At 55.9% G+C, this 12,215-nt stretch overlaps 1 protein-coding gene and 1 long non-coding RNA gene across 2 annotated transcripts; one reads left to right on the top strand and one right to left on the bottom strand.

Annotated features, from left to right (window-relative positions):
* The first annotated feature begins 226 nt into the window (after positions 1 to 226).
* Positions 227 to 2,293, top strand: HAND2 (heart and neural crest derivatives expressed 2). Its single transcript, XM_015861828.2, has 2 exons — positions 227 to 1,096; positions 1,609 to 2,293. The coding sequence occupies exons 1-2, from the start codon at positions 545 to 547 to the stop codon at positions 1,705 to 1,707; spliced, it is 651 nt and encodes a 216-aa protein (XP_015717314.1). The 5' UTR covers positions 227 to 544; the 3' UTR covers positions 1,708 to 2,293.
* Positions 2,144 to 5,503, bottom strand: LOC116653392. Its single transcript, XR_004307103.1, has 2 exons — positions 4,578 to 5,503; positions 2,144 to 3,861 (listed from the first exon to the last, which is right to left on the bottom strand). It is a non-coding gene; the product is annotated as an uncharacterized LOC116653392 (long non-coding RNA).
* Between the last annotated feature and the right edge of the window lie 6,712 nt (positions 5,504 to 12,215).

Below are 12,215 nucleotides of genomic sequence, written 5' to 3'. Positions count from 1 at the left end.
GCGGAGCGCCGAGCACTAACTGAGCCCCACGGCGCGGAGAGGAGCCGACCGCGGCCCCCGAGCGCAGGGGAGAGGGCAGCGGCAAGCGGGCCGGGGCGTATGGAGGGGGGCCGCGTGTAAGTACTACCCGGCCGGGCCGCCGCGGACTTGAGAGCGAGAGAACAGGGAAGAAAGAGGCGAGGAAGAGCCCGGGCTGGGAAGCCGAGTCCATTTGTCTGATCGACTGCTCTCCGTAGGGCTTTTTTTTTCTTTTTCCTTTTTTTTTTTTTTTTTTTTTCCCTCTCTCTCGCGCGTGTGTGCGCGCTTCCTCGAAGACCCAGCCCCGGGCGAGGAGGAGGAGAAGGAGGTGGAGGCACAACGCATGAGCGGCGGCGGCGGCGCCTGGGGAGGGGGGATCGCTCGGGCAACCGCGGAGACTCCGCAGCAGCGCCCCATGGAGCGGCACTGAGGGCCGAGCGGTGCCGCCGGAGCGGCGGGCTGGGGCGGGCGGCGGGAGAACTTCGTTCGGGGCCGGGGGCGGGCCGGGGCGCGCGAGGCAGCGGCGATGAGTCTGGTGGGCGGCTTCCCCCACCACCCGGTGGTGCACCATGAGGGTTACCCCTTCGCCGCCGCCGCTGCCGCCGCCGCCGCCGCCACCCGCTGCGGCCACGAGGAGAACCCCTACTTCCACGGCTGGCTTATCAGCAGCCACCCGGAGATGTCCCCCCCCGACTACAGCATGGCTCTGTCCTACAGCCCCGAGTACGCCAACGGGGCGCCGGGCATGGACCACTCCCATTACGGGGGGGTGCCGCCCGGGAGCGGCCCGCCCGGGCTCGGGGGGCCCCGGCCGGTGAAGCGCAGGGGCACGGCGAACCGCAAGGAGCGGCGCAGGACTCAGAGCATCAACATCGCCTTCGCTGAGCTGCGCAAGCTGCTGCCCACGCTGCCCCCCGACAAGAAGCTCTCCAAGATCGAAATCCTGCGCCTGGCCATCTGCTACATCTCCTACCTCATGGACCTGCTGGCCAAGGACGACCAGAACGGGGAGGCGGAGGCTTTCAAGGCAGAGATCAAGAAGACGGACGTGAAGGAGGAGAAGAGGAAGAAGGAGCTGGTCAGTGCCGCGGGACGGGGCGGGAGGGGCTCGTTGCGGGCGGCGGCGGGAGCTGGGGTTCGCCGAGGGGACGGGGGCGCGATGACCGCGGAGCCGGGCGGCCCGGCGGCGCCTTCGCGTCGGAGCTGCCCCGCGACCTTCAGAGGGAGGTCCCTCTTCTCCCATCCCAGCTTCGCGTAGGGCCTCACGGCGAGCTCGGGCCGCGTTCCCCCGAGTTTCGGAGGCTGCCGTTGCGCCTCAGGCCCGACCGTGCGGCGCGATGCGGCGCGGTCCCGGAGCCCCGAGGGCTCCCGAGCGGCGAGCCCCGCTCTCTCCTCCCGCAGAGAGGCCGCCCCGAGAGCAGCGCCCCATCCCCGCAGCGCGGAGGCCCCAGGCCGAGCGGCGTCTGCTCGCAGATTTCTCTCTCGAGCCGCGGCCGGGACGAGCCAGGAAGTCAGGAATTTGCCTAATCTCGTTTCTCCTCTCCCCGCTTTGTTTCTCTCTCTCTCTTCCTTCGCATCCTGTCTCCCCAGAATGAAATCTTGAAAAGCACAGTTAGCAGCAGCGATAAGAAAACCAAAGGGCGGACAGGCTGGCCGCAGCACGTCTGGGCGCTGGAGCTCAAGCAGTGAGCGCAACGGGGGCCCTGCTCGGCGCACCCCGAGGACTCTCGCGTTCGGAACCATCCCGCTTATTTATGTGCAATTTCTCCCCCACCCCCCTAAAATGTGGATATTTGAAGGAGAGGGAAAAAGCATTCCATAGATGGCTATGAAGAAGAAACTCCGGCTTGGTAAGGGGTAATAACGTCTCTAATCGTTTCGTGAATGTTATTTGCTCTATATAAAACCCACGGGGAAAAACAGAACCGTAGAGAAGAAGAAAGGAGAGGAAAAAAAAACCCAAACAAACCAATCCCTCCCTGGCATTAGTGTGTATGTGAAGTGTATCTTTAATACTTGGCCGTTTGGATATAAATATTCCTGGGATTATAAAGTTCTATTTCAACAGAAGCAGTTGCACCCGCGTTCGGTCGGCTCCGTATTTCGTGTCGTGATTTTGTTGTGATTGTTCGGTATTCTGAGATGTTTTTTCGGCAGTTATTGGTTATGTGCACTTCCGTCCATAAGGGAAAAAGTGGAATCTAATTAATATTGAAGGTGTAAGCGTTGTAAGTACTCAATAAACCACTGTGTGTGTTTTTTACAAAAGAAAAAAAAAAAAAAAAAAAAAAGAGAGAGAGGGTGGGGAAAGAAACCCAAATCTTTTTATGTTTTATACCTCAAAATGTTTTGAATAACAGCGTTGTTTATGGCTTTTTTTCATAATATTTAAAATATTCGGAAGTAAACTAAATTATAAAGATGGCTCCGAGGTTCGTTTTTAACCCAGTGCCCGATTGAGAGGAGGGGGTGACGGACGGTTCCCCCCACCCTGTGCCTGCAGCGTTTATCGGGCGGGGGCTCCACGGCGGGGCCGGAGGCTGCGGGACGCGGGGGGGTTCTGGCTCTTCTCTATGCCCCGCTGGCCCAGGTAATCCCGTACAGAGCAGAGAAGAGGGATCAGGGCCGGAGCTTTGCGTGGGATGGGGATTTACAATTTGCTGCGGTGAGCTTAGTGTTATTAACTTAGTGGTTCTTAAAGCTTTCACGAATTACATAGCTTTTTTTTCAGCCCCCTCCGCCTCTTTCGTGATAAACCTCGGCTTGGTATCGTTGCTCCCACTAAACCCGTGCTGGCTCTCTCTGCAGGTCCTCGGCCGTGTGCCCGTCCGCGCCCGAGGAAGTGGCTCCCGCCGCCCCCGACCATGAGCGGAGGTAGAGGTGCGATTGCCCGAGCCAAGATCAGGGCGTACCGCACCGGCGCTGGGGAGGTTGCGGGGTTACGACAACGGGACCAAAGGGCCGTGCCCTCTTCCCGGCGGGTCAGGCTGCCCGGCCGTGCGTTTCGTCGTCGGGCCGTGTTTACAGCCACTTGCCTTTGTTTGTAGCACTTGCGGCGAAGACTTTTCCCATTCTATACTTTGCCCTGCCTGCTAGAGGCAGGGCTGAAAAAGCAGAGGGTTCTGCTGCCCCCAGCCCCAATCCCCTTTCTGCCCTCCCAGTCAGTCTTCGTCTCTATCCAGGGTACAGGGCTGAGGCCGGGAGCTGCCCTCTCCGGGATTTACCGATCCGTAATTCTCTCCTCTTCAAACGCTCATTTTTCAGCCCTGGGAGTCCCCGTGGACGTGCTAAGAAGGATCTCTTTTAATTGCTCTGCAGTGAGGATGTTACCGTTTTCTCAGGAACAGTCCACGAGAGCCCTAGACAGGCCGGAGCCGGCAAAAAGCTAAATGGGGGAGCGGGGTGGCAGAAGGTGAATTGATGGTAGCCGGGATGTCAGCGCCCCGGCCCCGCTCTGTGAAGCGGAGGGACTGATAAGAGCGTTATCCGCGGCCTCGGGGCAGCTGTGTGGAAGGTGCGTGGCAAGTTGCTGCTGTGGACCCGACCGTAGGCAGCCCAACCACTCTGCAGTATTTCCGTGTGATGCGGTGCAACCGGGTGGGTCCAGCCCGGCTTTGCTCGCGGCTTAACGCTCACTTCTAGACCAAACGAGGTTTGGTTTGGTTTTTCCCCACGTTGTAAAGAAGCAGCAGTGCTCCCGGCCGGCCTCTCCTCGGCACCCAAAGCCCACCGCTCCTTTGGCGGAGGTGCAGGCCGAATCCCGACCGCTGTCTCCCGAGGCTGCCCCGTGTGCTCCCCGTCTGTGGGACGTGCATCTGCCAGTGGGGCAGATCAGCTCAATAACTGCGATTTAAAATTCGCTGATTAATTTTTGTTGTGTGTTTTTCTTGTTTTTGGTTTTTGTCTTTTTTTTTTTTTTCCCACCCTCTCATTTTCAGGAGCTCTTCCGTACGTCAGCAGATGATTGCAACGGTTACAGCTAATTTGCTTTTTGTTATCACAGCGTTGCGACGGGCTCCCTTCTTCCCAAGCCGCAGACACCCCCAGAACGAGCGCCGGGACATCCGCGGGCTCTGTACGGACATAAACACGCCCGGCGGATGCCACTGAGCCGAGGCTATCCCCAAAGGTGGGCGGGAAGGAGGGGGAGAAGGTTTATAATAAAACCTCGAAGCAAAATATCCTCCTCCCGCGCTCGGAAACTCACCCTTAATCCTCCTCCTTCACACGTACCGCACGGCGGTCGCAGAAGCGCCCAGGAGGAACTTCCAAGCAGCGATGGGAAGGAAACGCATTCCGCGCTCCTGAAGGCATAATCCCCTCTGCTGTAACGAGGGGCTTATCGACGCTTTGCATTTTGTTATTATTTTTTTTTTTTTTAATTTGGAGTACGGTTTTTTTTTTGTTTGTTTGTTTTGGTTGGTTGGTTGGTTTTTTTCCTGTTGTATTTTGTGGGCTTTGAAATACGCGCCTTCTCCAGCTAATTCCAATTTACTTTTTCCCCGTTTCTAATTGGGGTTTGTTGCTTCAGACAACGGAGATTAACGCGGGGCGCTTACCTGAACTATGCGTGCTCCCATTAACTGTAGCCAAAGGACGTGGGGCCGGGCCGGGGCTACCCGCTGCCTCGCACCCCATCCCGCCCCGTAGCCGTGTGTGTGTCTGCCTCTTCTTTCCCAGAGCCCTCCACCTTCATTTTCCCCTCCCGAAGTAGCCGCTTTGATAATCCGATGGTAGAGCGTTGATTACAAATTTATTCTCGGATGCTGTGTAAGTCTTTATATCTGCTATTAGAGCCATCTGGGAACGATTAGGATCTCCCTTCCCCCGGCCCTGTTGCCTCTATCTCGCGGCGCGGAGCAGAAGCCGCACTGACGTCACGCGGCCCGCAGCCATCCCCGTGCTGGGCGACATCCCGTCGGTGTTCTCCAGGCCCGGCCCGGTAGCGGTGCGGTGCCGCGTTCCGAGCCCGGGGCTTCTCCGCCACCGGCCGAGAGCTTCTTTGGCCCCGGGAGACTCAAGAACAAAAGCCGCTCTTGTAATCGGCCTCTCCCCCCTCTCCTTTCAGCCCCCGGCCAGGCGCTGGCTTTATCTTTTTCTCCCAGCGCGGGTGCTCGCTTCCAAAGCAAACATCGGGCCAGGTAGATTTCCACCTTATGTCCCGGCAGCTGTTTCCTAAGTGCCGCGCTTACGTGCGGGCAGCTGCAGGCTCCTGGCTCGCTGGGAAGTTGGGCTGCTCCCACCAGAACGCGCTGCTGCTGCCAGGAGATGGCCTTGCACCTGCTGCTACACCCTGCCGAGTCCTGGCTGGTTGGAAGCCTGACCGGCTCGAGGAGCAGGCGATAGAACTGGCTTTATCATTAGGACCAGAGGGAACGGCCTCAAGTTGTGTCAGGGGAGGTGCAGGTCGGTTATTAGGTAAAAATTATTCTCAGAAAGAGTGGTGATGCAGTGGCACGGGCTGCGCAGGGAGTGCTGAGGTCACCGTCCATGGAGCTGTTCGAGAAACGTGGTGATGTGACACCGAGGGACGTAGTTTAGTGGTCAGGGTGGGGATGGGTTGGACATGATGATCTTAGAGGTCTCTTCCAACCCTAATGATTCCTCGATTCCAAACTCAGCGGGACCCACACACAGTGCCACGCTTCTTTTCCCAAACTTTTAACTTTATTGTTCTGTACGTTTCATGACACTCTCTCTGGTCACCTCCCCCCGAGGCGATCCCAGCAATACCTCCGCAAGGCGACCCGAGCCCTCGCCCGCTGCGCCGCCGCCGCTGCTGCAGCCAGGGCGGGGCGGTGGGAGAGAGTTTGGAGCCGTCTGCAAGAAACAGAGATAACGGCAACCCCTCCGGCTGCAGGGTCACATTCTCCGGGTAAAAAAACCTTTCCTTTCCAGGAGAAAAAGAATATAATTTTTAAAACCACTCTCGTGATCCTAAAATAATAATAATAACAACAAAAAAACGAATTAAAACACGCGCTTCCATTTCTTTGTTCCAGCAAAATAAAATGAAATAAAACAAATCCCCCTAAGATTCGGCAACGCTCGGCTGTGTCTGTGTGTAATCTCGAAAGGAAAGGGAACGTTTCCTTTGTGACTTGGTAATGCTGCGCTCCGCTTCCCATCCCATCGCTCCCACCGGCACCCGGATTCGGGCAAGGGATAGAGGTGCAAAACCAAAACAGCGAAAGGAAAGGAAAATATAACGCCATGGAACGAAACCGAGCCGGAAAGCCCCAATAGGTCCCAATGTGACACGGTGCGGCCGGGAGCGGCCGTGTGCGCAGAACAATGGGAACGGAGCGGAGCGGCTCCCATCGGTGGGTGCCGTGCAGACGAGACAGGGACCCTGAGTTGCCCGAAGGATTCGGGAAAGAAAGATACAGATGTATATTTTAATGCATAGCGGAGAGGTGGTTTCCTGGCCGAGTACATTGAGAGAACATGTGGAGGTAATGGGAGGACGACTCTCCTATAGGGGTCCCTACTCGCATGCCATATGTGGCCATAGGCTAAAACAGCTGCGTATGGTGAGCTTTGAAAAAGCCAAACAAGCGTGCAAACCCGTGGCAGCTTTCTAAAATGAGCCTAAAAGACAATGAAATGTTCTGCCAGAAAGTACAGGAGGCGGAAGAGATTAAAAATAATCATAATATCGGTCCGCCCTCCACCCCATCCCAGCCCAGAGCCCGCGGCTCCTCAGATTTGTGGGAGCGCTGCCCGGAGGGGGACCTCGCAGCGGGGCGGGGGGGCAAAGCCGAGAGCGGCCCGGCCCTGAGTCTCTGCCATAGTGAAGCTCTCACAGAGCAGCGCGGTAATTATCCAAAGTCGTAACTGTCTCTGAAATTATTCATTAAAGTCATTCTCGGCCATCTCACGGCGCCCGCGCTTACATGTACGACCTTTGCAGCGGCAGGGCGTGCCATCGCCCCTCGCCCCGGCGGTGTGCTCCTAATAGCGGGGGGGTGGGGGGGGGGAGGTTCGGGGGGGCTGCTCCTCGTCCCGCTAGCGGTGTTCGGCTGCTCGGGGCTCGGCCGGTTTCCCTCTTTTGGAGGAGGCGCGCGGTGCAGCCCGGCAGACACCCTGGGAGCGAGGAGGGTATTTTGGGGAGTTGCAGTGTTGTGCGGAAGATCATGTCTGTGCCCTGTGGTGCTGTCAGCAGTGACAGATCCCAGACGCGGCCGCTACTGTATGGCAGATTGAGTTTCTCAGCAGAAAACTCTCCCTCCCTCCCTCCCTCCTGAACGTCTTCAAAAACCTTCTCCAGATACTGCGGGTCACTTCGGCTCCAGCGGAGAGAGAAAATGGGAAAAAGCCTTCCCGGTCTCCCACCTTCTCTTCCTCCAGCCGGTTCTTCTTGGGGCGCGGGGGGGCCGTGCCCCACCCTCCCCCCTTTCCCCCCCGTCGGGGTGTTCTCAGCTCCCCGATCGCCTCCAGTGCGCTCAGAGCCCGCAGCGGGACGTCTTCAGGTAAGCGGGGGGCGGAAAGAACGGGGGCATTTCTGGGGTTGAGGCGGGGGGGGGGGCACTCCGGAGCTCGCCCCTTCCCTGAACAACGTCTCGCTACCCGGCGAGAGTTGAGCAGGGGGGGTCGGACGGTGAGAGGCTGCCGCTGATTCGAGCATGGCCGGGAACGGGGGGAGCTGCGGAGAGTGGTGAGGTGCCCCCGGCCCGACTCGGCCCTACCGATGCCGCAGTCTCCCGGTAGGGAAAGCTCAGCGCCGGGCCGGAGTGGGATGAGGGACCCGCGGCTGCCGCCCGGTCTACGGGCAGCCGGGAGGGAGTGGGGGTGGGAGGGGGGGTTAGAGAGAGCGAAAGACTGGAGGGAGAGCGGGCGGGGCGCGAGGAGGACTGGAGGGGGGCTCCGTTCCTGGCACGGCCGCCGGGAACCCCCGCCTCCATCTCGTCCGGTCTCCGCCGCTGCGGCGAGGAGTGAGGGCTGCAGAGCGGCTTCCGCGGAGCCCCCCCCTGCGGCACAGTGCCGTCTCAGCCCTCGGGCCAGGCGATCCCCGGGCACACGGTCTCCTCGACGGGACGATCCCACCTCCCCCCTGCATATGCTTCATGTGAACGAGTCCTGCTATCCTCTCTCGCTCTCGGCCTTTCCTTCTTCAGATGAAGTGAAAAGCTTTAATTCTACCGCCCTCCCAGCCCTCTCCCCTCTCTCTCCCTCCCTCCATTTTTTTTTTAATTTTTTTTTCTTTAAGCCTTTGCCTTTAGCAGAAGTGTAATTGTGACCCCGGCTGATCCGCAGAGCCTCCTGTTGGGAGCAGTTAGCTGTGGATGCATTAGGCCGAAAGACCTCCCAAGTGGTGGTGGCCTGGGTGTCACAGGCAGGGACTCTGCACATTGTCCGCTCCTTCCCATCAAAGTCCCCGGCACCGCGGAGCCACAGTTCGGCGGAGCTGGAGAATAGGAAACAACCTCACCCCCCCTTCCCCAGCCCCCCCCTCCACCGACCCCGCAGCGCCGCGATCCTCCTTCGGACGCAGAAACGTAACGAACTTTTTCATAACTTCAGCTCCACGGTGTGATTTACATTTCCGGCCGCTCTGTCAGAGGGGCAGGAATTTACGGCGTGATAAAAACACGTTTACAGCACCAGAACATGCTCCGGTGGTGTCTCGGTGTGCAGGGAGATTTTAAAAGAGGACACACACGAGAAAGAGGTCTTTTCTCTGCCTTTTTCCCACCGCGGCTTTCTGAAGAGACAAATGGGTTCGAACTGCAGTGTACGCAAAAAGAGCGGTGGACGCGGGCAGAACTGAACGCGAATGGAAGGGTGGGATCAGCCCCGGGCTTTTGTTTTTATGGCATGTGATCTGTGGCCGCGTTTCTCCCTTTTCTCCGCCGCTTTTGTTCCGTGGTTGCTTCCATTTCCGTGCGTTGGGGCCGAACCCCGTCTGCCGTGCCCCTCGGAGCTCTCCCGTTCGATTTTGGCTCCATTGTATTCGAACTATTTATTCTGCTCCGTAACTCACGTGTTTCCCCGTTGCCGTCAGCCGAGAGGCTCCGGTGGCATTTGCGAATGGGCAGAGTCCTTCATTCAGCACTAATGGTACCGACCCGATCCGGGCTGTGGGCACCAGAGGGCTCTCAGCACGTTAAGGAGATGTGAATTTGGCAAACAGTTAGGGATGGAAATGATCAAACGACTCAAAAGAAAGGGGGGAAAAAAAATGGAGAAGAAGAAAAAAAAAAAGCGATGAATAAACCACACGCAGCAGTTGCTGCTTTCCTGACGTTGATAATTATTTACACCTGATTCATAGTTTACTCCAGTCACGGTTTCAAATGCAAACCTTTAAAGTGTTTAATTCTTTCCAGTGTTCTGGCATAGAGACGAAAAGGAAAAAGGAGAGCCGAGCGAAGCGGCGAGCAGCGGCTGTCCCGGGACGCTCCCGTGGGCTCCCGGCCGCACCGGGCCGCGCACCCAGTCGGCCCTCCGCTACCTTTGCTAAACGGGCAGCAGGGCTCGGCCTGACCGTGTGGCTGTTGAATCTTTTTGGAGCCATTTTCTGTAGCTGCATGTGTCAGAGGGGTGGGACGAGGGCTCCTCTCTCCCCTCTAGGCAGCCCCGGGCTCTGCTCCCACCCGGTGCCTGTCGGGTCGGGGGGACCTGCAACAAAACACTTCCCGGACGCGTTTTTGTAACGCCATGGGGACCCACCAGGTGACCGCCCCGTGCCGCACAGCGAGCCGCTGTTCCTGCCCTCCGCTCCGGCTGCGGGAATCGGAGCTCACGGGGGTGGGTGAGGGCATCGCCCCGCGTCACGGGGCTCAGCTCGCGTTTCCCTGCGGGCTCTGCTCCCTCTCGCGGGGCACCTGGTGGGGACGGCCGGCTGCTGGATGCAGAGAGCCGAGGGGTGGCTGGAGTGCGGCGATGGGATAGGAGTATGAAATCATTAAGGCTGGACGTATCGCGCTGGGTACGCAGAGGCGAGGAGGCACGTCGACTGCGAATCGTTTCTCTGCTGAGGTCAATCTATTCAAGCGTGAGCTCAGCAATACTGTTTTATTTTGGTTTTGGTGGATGATCATGTCGATAGATGTCAATCCTACGATACTGTGAGTTGCATTTTCAGTGAAGTGCTGGCGCTTCATTATCTGCCTGGGAAACGAAGTTATTTCTGACCTGTGCAGCTCTACACACATACACCATGCACATATGCACACATACACACACCATACACACATACACACACCATATGTACAACTGTACCCCGACCGAGTGCAGCTCATGGAGGACGGGCAGCACAGTTTGCACCAAAGCATCTCGTTAAAACCATCGAGATAACAGAGGTTGAAACCTGATAATGACACAGAATCCATTCGGACAGAGCCTAAACCGTATAAACATAGGAAGTGTTTAAAACCTCAACATTTCTCCGTTGTTTCTTTTGATTCTAAATAGACAAAAGTGTCGTTTTATTTCATAGTGCGTGTATATGGACGCATGAACCTATGCCCCCGAAGAGAGCTCTGGCACCTGCTGTAAGCTCCGGAGCAGGAGACCACAGCGCAAATGCTTTTTGCGTTTATGAATAATAAACGCTGTTGGCGAAGGAATTTCTCAGCAGAAATGCTTCGCTAAGCAAATGCGCTGCGAAAATATGCTGGAGGCTGAATTCGTCTTAGAGTGGGTCCAGAACCCGGTCGGATTCATCCCATGTTTCTCAGGCTGGACACACCCGAATAGACCCCTGGATTTTTTTAGTAGTTATTATTATTACCATTATTATTTTCCTTAAAATCTGAAGGAACGGCTTTACTGAGAGTACTTGGGTTTATTTTTACTAGCTGAGTAGCAGGAGGGGAAGATCGGTAATAGGGCTTGAGGGGATAGACGGGGAATATATATATATCTGTATATATATATGTACTTTTCAAAGGGGAAAAAAAGGACCGCTTTCCATGTTCCAGATCCGGGCAGCTCGACTGCACGGAGCTGCTCCCCGTGCCCACGGCCCGGCCCTCCCCTGGCAGAGCGCTGCCATCCGCGGCCGTGGGGCTGAGGGAGCAGCGATAATGGTTTTCCCCGCAGATGTTGTCCCGGTGTTTAAAGGACCGAATCTCGACTTCCAGGCGCAGCTGCGGGATGTTGTATCCTATCAATTCATAACAAGGAGGCATTCTGGAAAGCCTCGTAAGAATATTTATTTTAAAATGTGTGCTGAAAAGATATATGCCGGGGGGAGGGGGGGACAGGGTTGGGCGCCTTCAGTTTTGTTACAAAGCCAAAATGGCACAGTTCGAGTTGTGAACAAATGGTTTCCAGAGAACAGCTCTTTGCTCTTTCTTTTCCCTGCAGAAAGTTTGTTTGAAGTTCCCAGATTTTTAAATGTTAAATAATATTAATACCAAAAAGAAAACTTCGGGGCTTCTTGTTTTAATTTGGAAGGGCCGGCCTGTGCTGCTCTTTTCCTTTTTTCTCTCTCTTTCTCTCTTCCTTTCTTCCTTTATTTATTCCTTTCTCTCTCTCCCTCTTCCTCTCTTTCTCTTTCTCTCTCCTTTCTTTCTCTCTCCCTCTCTTAATCTCATTTCTTTCTTTCTCTCTCCCTCTCTTAATCTCATTTCTTTCTTTCTTTCTTTCTTTCTTTCTTTCTTTCTTTCTTTCTTTCTTTCTTTCTTTCTTTCTTTCTTTCTTTCTTTCTTTCTTTCTTTCTCTTCTCCTTTTCTTTCGTTTCTCTCTCTATCTCTCTCGTCTCATCTTTCTCTCCCTCGCCTTTCTTTTCATGCACTTATTCCTTCTTCCTTCTTCCTTCCTATCTTCCTTCCTTCCTTCCTTCCTTCCTTCGCTTCCTTCCTGTCCTTTCCTTCTTCCTTTCTTCCTTCTTCCTTCCTTCCTTCCTTCCTTCCTTTCTTCCTTCCTTCCTTCCTTCTTCCTTCCTTCTTCCTCCTTCCTATCCGTTCCTTCCCTTCCTTCTTCTTCTTCCTTTTCTTCCTTCCTGTGCTCCTTCCTTCCTATTCCTTTCCTATCCTTGCTTCGCTTCCTTCTTTCCTTCCTTACCTTGCGCTTCCTTACCTTTCCTTCCTTCCTTCCTTCTTCCTTCCTTCCCTTCCTTCCTTCCTTCCTTCCTTCCTTCCTGTCCTTCCTCTCTTTTCCTTCCTTCTTCCTTCCTTCCTTCTTTCCCCTCCTCCTTTCTTTTCTCGCTCTGGGACGATTTTTTTTCTTTCGCTTCTCCCCACAAAACC

Source organism: Coturnix japonica, chromosome 4, assembly GCF_001577835.2.
Source record: "Coturnix japonica isolate 7356 chromosome 4, Coturnix japonica 2.1, whole genome shotgun sequence".
NCBI lineage: Eukaryota > Metazoa > Chordata > Aves > Galliformes > Phasianidae > Coturnix > Coturnix japonica.
Note: the sequence above shows the minus strand (reverse complement) of the source record. Positions and strands in the feature narration are given on the sequence as shown.

Coding starts and splice junctions, on each gene's coding strand:
- HAND2 (XM_015861828.2), top strand. CDS start 545: ATGAGTCTGGTGGGCGGCTTCCCCCACCACCCGGTGGTGCACCATGAG. Junction 1,097..1,608: donor AGAAGAGGAAGAAGGAGCTG/GTCAGTGCCGCG, acceptor CTGTCTCCCCAG/AATGAAATCTTGAAAAGCAC.